General features: G+C 37.4%; 1 protein-coding gene across 5 annotated transcripts; it reads left to right on the top strand.

Moving 5' to 3' along the window:
* The first annotated feature begins 375 nt into the window (after nucleotides 1-375).
* LOC108225529 (uncharacterized) lies at nucleotides 376-4,424 on the top strand. 5 transcript variants are annotated; one of them, XM_064081081.1, is made up of 6 exons: nucleotides 376-527; nucleotides 644-703; nucleotides 804-887; nucleotides 996-1,145; nucleotides 1,229-1,423; nucleotides 1,625-4,424. In XM_064081081.1, the coding sequence occupies exons 2-6, from the start codon at nucleotides 661-663 to the stop codon at nucleotides 4,111-4,113; spliced, it is 2,961 nt and encodes a 986-aa protein (XP_063937151.1). In that variant the 5' UTR covers nucleotides 376-527; nucleotides 644-660; the 3' UTR covers nucleotides 4,114-4,424. The 5 variants fall into 5 exon arrangements, with proteins under 5 accessions (XP_063937151.1, XP_017255932.1, XP_017255925.1 ...); XM_017400443.2 differs by having other exon boundaries at nucleotides 804-929; nucleotides 1,041-1,145; XM_017400436.2 differs by having other exon boundaries at nucleotides 804-929; nucleotides 1,017-1,145.
* Nucleotides 4,425-5,211: the final 787 nt, after the last annotated feature.

The raw sequence follows: 5,211 nt of genomic DNA, 5'->3' as shown, positions 1-5,211 counted from the left end.
AAAACAAGGTCTAGTATGGCATTGTTACAAAACTTCATAGCCAGAAGGCAAGTGTTCCTGAAAAACGCGACAAGAAGCCGCTTATGTACTCTGTGCAGTTTTAACAAACTTGATCTACTCATTACATAACTAGGAAGCTTAAAAGCAGAATGTTATAAAATGAGCAGTGCAACATAATTATATCAACAGCCTGCATATGGGCTATTTAAATGAACCTGTGTCTCCCACAAGAACACCTTTATTCACTTAGCCACATCTTATCAAGACTCTCATGATCAGCTCATAATAAAGTTCTGATTTTATAAAATTTTTAAAAAGATTAGTTAAAAAAGCTCCATGACCATGAACATACTTTATGGAAAGTGCATTTATTTGTGGCCTGAAATTGAGGATTAGAGTATAAGCACAAGTAAAACCAGGACTCCTATATTAGTCTAGTACTTAATACTCTGGCAATCACATTGAGCTGAAGCTGTATCCAGAAAGTTACATCTACTAGCATGTGTCATGTGTGTATCATCATCATGGTATGGTGCTCCAACTCATTGGCTCATTTTAGTTCCCTAGCTTGTACTGCTTCATATACTCGTGTTTCGTGCGCTCTTAACATAACTTCTGCTTTCACATTTTTTGTTATTTGTAGGATTTGAGTAGTTGAACATGGGAAATGAGATGGGAAACAATAACGTATCAGGGTTGCAAGGTAAGGTTTTGCCAAAATTTTGTTACCAAGTTGAGATGCTGTTTTATCTGAAAATGATCAGAATCGGGTTCTTAACTAATTCGTACTTTGTTGATTGCAGAAGAAGAGAAGGCAAGAACTGAAGAAGATCAAGGGAAGTTTTTGCAGGACGACAATCATGCAGATGAACTCAAGGGAGAAAATGGTACAAAACCAGAGGCTCAAGAAAAAGATCTTCATGGAAATGGTTGGTACATCTACTAATTTAAGCTGGCTTAATATTCTTCTGAATTTATGTATGCATGATATTTAGTTTCTGTGGAGGACACTAAAGGAGAAGACAATACATATCTAATAGGGGAAAGTACAAATTTTCATGGAGTACTTAGTCCTTCTAAGACCCCTTTGGAAGATTTGGCGGTTGAAAAACCATTGGAGGGAAATGAGACTTCAAATGGAAATGGTGAGTAACAGTTATTGTTGCAAAATGCATGGTATTTTAACAGTTTTCTTTGTTCGAATGATGACATCAACTTTTTCAAGCAGAAGAACATGATACAGAGTTCAAGCCTGTTTTTGTGCCTGTGGAAATTCCACCGGATTCAAATGATGCTGATCTTAGGAGTGAAGACCAAGAGTTTGTTTCTTCTGAAATAGCTGATTTTTTGGAGAAGACAAACTTGGATGATAATTTGCTAACAGCTGAGCATGGTAGTAAGAAAGAAATGCTGATTGAAGGAGGTTTGTCAAATAACTTTTTATCTTTGCTGATTCAATCTAATCCAGCAATACCTTAAAACAAGCTAAATTAGATTGGACTCTTTCAGGGCATGCTCAAATAATTAGTATGAAGCATTAATGTGTTGGTCATTATAGTTGCACAAAGTTATCGTAGACCTTAGAATAATATTAGCTTCTTATAATCTGATAAACTTGAAACAGAAGATATTGAGGCAAAGAATCAAATCATAGACTCAAAAGCTGGATCAGGCGAATGGGATCCAAATTCTGATCAACAGGAAGTTGTTCAATCTGAACAAGTGGCAGAGGGCATCACTATACCAGAGTCAGAGAATGGTCACTTTGCAAGCAACAAAGTTACTGACGATATGTATCTGTGTGTTAAACTGGAGAATGGAGATCAAAATGTAGCCACTATAATGGACACGTCGCTAGTGAAAGCCAAGGGAGATGAAGATGAGTTTCAGACGCTACCTTGCAAAGATAAAATTGATGTTATTAATCCTGACGAGATTAATTCTCAAAATGAGCATAATGTTGACCAGTCACCGTTAAACGCATTGCAACCACCACACGAGGCACATGAGTCAACAGCAGAAGCTTCATATCAACAACAAGAGGCCTTGAATTTACCAGTAGAAGGGTCAGATGCACCAATAGACACCATGAACTCCCCACTGGAGACCTTACAGCCACCACTAGAGGCCTTGGAATTACCACAAGAAGCATCACATCCTCAACCACTGGCCTTACCACTACTAATGAAAGCCTCAGACTCGCCACTAGAAGAGTCAGAGGCACCACTAGATGCCTTAAACCCAACAATCAAGACCTTAGAGATACCGCTAGAGGCCTCGGAATCACCACTAGAAGCTTCAGATCCGGAACCACTGGCCTTGGTGTTACTAGTAAAACCCTCAGATCCACTGCTAGAAGCATCAAACTTGCCATCAGAGGCCTCAGAACCACCAAGAGAGACCTCAGAGTCATCAGAAGCCTTGGAGCCTCCAGAAGAGGCCGTAGAATCAAGACTAGAGATTCAAATAGAAGGCTCAAAGTTGCCACTTGAAACTATGGCCACTCCATTAGAAGCCTCAGACACACATCTGGAAGCTTTTCCACAGGCCAGTTTGATAAACTCTTCTCAAGAAGTTTATGAACCGAATAACAAAACAGTAAATGTTACAGAAGCTATACTGATAACTAGTGAGAGGCAAAATGAAGAAACCAAACTTGCTAACAACCAAGCCCAAATTTCTGAAGAGAATGACCAGAAGTTTGAGACTATTGAGTCCGAGACATCTCAATCTGAACAAATGTGTTTTGGGTCTGATTGCGCTGGATATGATAGTGGGAATGCACTTGTTTCAAGTGTTGAGAAGGCTTGTGTACTCATTGAATCTGATGTGCACAATGACGAGCCTCAAGTTGCTCTTCATAATCAGACCCTTAAACCATGTCTCAAAGAACAAGCGGCGATGGAGGAAAGCATGCCTCTCCCTGAAGATAGCATAATAGGGAGCGAGGTAGAAAGTAAAGAAAACCAAGGTGATCATTCTAAAACTGAGTTTTGTGATCAGGAATTGAAAGATTTAAAAACAGATGACTCTCTTGCTTCTGAATTAGAGTTTCTAGCTACTGAGACTGATTCTAAGAAGAGTGCAGAACAAAGCATGCATGAGGCTAATTTTACTAATGGCATTAGGGAGAATTGTCAGCTTGAGGACCTTGATGGAAAATGTAGTGATTATCAAGTTACTTCTGCTGATAAGAGCCTGCAGCTAATATCCAGTGAAGTTGGTGATATAATGTCTGAAATCAAAGCAGTCTCAACTGAATCAAATGCAACAGAGTACAAGCATCATGAAGAACTACCAAGAGAAGAGACTGGTGACGAAGAAAAAGAATCTATAGGAAAGTCTATGTCACCTACCCAGGATTTGCCCCCATATTATCCTGATTCTGAAGCTCTTGAAGACAAAAATGAGTTGATAGTAGACTCAAAATCTGAGATTTCTATCACTGGGGAAAGTTTTCATGCAAGCCCAATTGTTGCAATTATGCAAACTATGACGCCAACTCCTGAACAAGACGCTGAGCAGAATATTCAAGAAACTTCAGTGATGGCAGAAACATCATTACTATTTGATGAGAAAAATATGGGTCAAGTAACAGTTGAAAAGCTCATGACAGAACCAAGTTTAGATAATGCAAGTAACCATGTTGAGTTCAGAAAGTCCCCAAGCTTCCATTTTAATCTCTCAGATGAATCAAAGTGCGAAGAATCTGATCAGACTCCACTACTAAGCAATGACAGTAGTACAGGCAGAAGCTTGAAAACTCGAGATGAAGCCATGATGCATAAGCACAACGCGCAAAGTGGTCACAATGCAGCTGAAGATGAGGTTGCATTAGTTGAAGAGAAGACAATAAGGATGGAAAGAAGCGACTCTGAGAGGCCAAGTGCTCCATTTCTAAGTTTCTTACAAAAACAAGAGAGTGCAGAAATTGTGGTTCCACCAGAAGAAGAGGAGAAGAGGGGTGCAAATAGAAAGACAAAGAAGGATCCCTGGACAGTGATACACAAGACTTTTGCTTTAACTTCACCGCGAGAGAGTAATGGGAAACGCAAGGCTAAGTCTTCTTCAATCTTTTCTACTTGCATTTGCTGTGCAAGTAAAATCACATGAAAGACTTGTGGTTTGGAATATGTGTTTGGGGTTTGGTTCTTGTGAATTCTGTGGTTTGGTTTTGTGTTTGATGAGGGGAGATGGGGTGGTAGAGTAGCAGATTGAGCAGTTCCGGAAAAGAGTCTGATGCTTGTTACCAGTTAAGATTATTCATGTTTGTATTCAGTTTGGTCTATGATTTTGGTCCCCGTACTGTAATCTTATGTTTTCCAAGAAATTGCTACGAGAGAAAATTTGTAATTCGTGATTCAAGAAGTGCTGATTCTTTACTGTATACAGACGAAATTGAAATTTTTTTGGCGCCTCAGTAATTTATTCATCTTATAGCATGATATACTGTAATTAAAATTTGCTTGCATACATATTTCTTTTCTCCCACAAAAAATTGCATGATCCCACGTTACAATTATTATATTGTTGTCCCAGAATACATACTCTCCCCGGCACCTCAATTTTTCACATTGGGACACGGGTCTCGGCACATGGCAAGACTTTCATAAAACTTAAATTATTTTGAATTTTTTATTCTAAACAAAAATTTAATATTTAAACTTTTGTAAAAAAATTTAAAAAAAATTATGAACTTTATAATTTATATGCATCTTAAAATACGTGCCGAGTAGTTGAAAACAAAGGGTTAATTATCAACTGGAACACTTATTCCAGTCCAATGTATCATCCGCATCACTACAAATTTTTTGGTCTCACATAAACCACTCATCAGACTAACGGTTGCATGCCGTTAAATCAAATCAAAATAGATGTTAAATTTAATTTTTTTTTCGTTAAGTTCAAGTTAACCATGATGTTTAACATTACTCCTTTGCTTGTTCTTTTGAAACTTAAGTATTTATGCTTGTCTTTAAATTTTATTTAAATTTTTCAGCTCTTGATTTTTTCAATTCCAATAAAACTAGAAAGTAAATAAATCAAATACAAAAAATAGATTTTCTATTAATAAAACTCGAAAGTAAATATATCAAATACAAAAAAATATGACAAAAATTTTTATATTAATAACACTAGAAAGTAGTATTAAGCTTTTAATTTCAGTACAAGTCCAAAACGGGGAATGAAGTGAAGTGGAATACACAGCCA

This window comes from Daucus carota, chromosome 1 (assembly GCF_001625215.2).
Source record: "Daucus carota subsp. sativus chromosome 1, DH1 v3.0, whole genome shotgun sequence".
Taxonomy (NCBI): domain Eukaryota; kingdom Viridiplantae; phylum Streptophyta; class Magnoliopsida; order Apiales; family Apiaceae; genus Daucus; species Daucus carota.
The sequence above is the reverse complement of the archived record's forward strand: the minus strand, read 5'-3'. Positions and strand labels throughout refer to the sequence as shown.

Bases quoted from the DNA above. Each gene is read 5' to 3' on its own strand.
- LOC108225529 (XM_017400422.2), top strand. From the start codon at position 661: ATGGGAAATGAGATGGGAAACAATAACGTATCAGGGTTGCAAG. The intron at 1,146-1,228 runs GTGAGTAACAGT...TTTTTCAAGCAG, and splicing joins TGAGACTTCAAATGGAAATG to AAGAACATGATACAGAGTTC. The intron at 1,424-1,624 runs GTTTGTCAAATA...AACTTGAAACAG, and splicing joins AGAAATGCTGATTGAAGGAG to AAGATATTGAGGCAAAGAAT.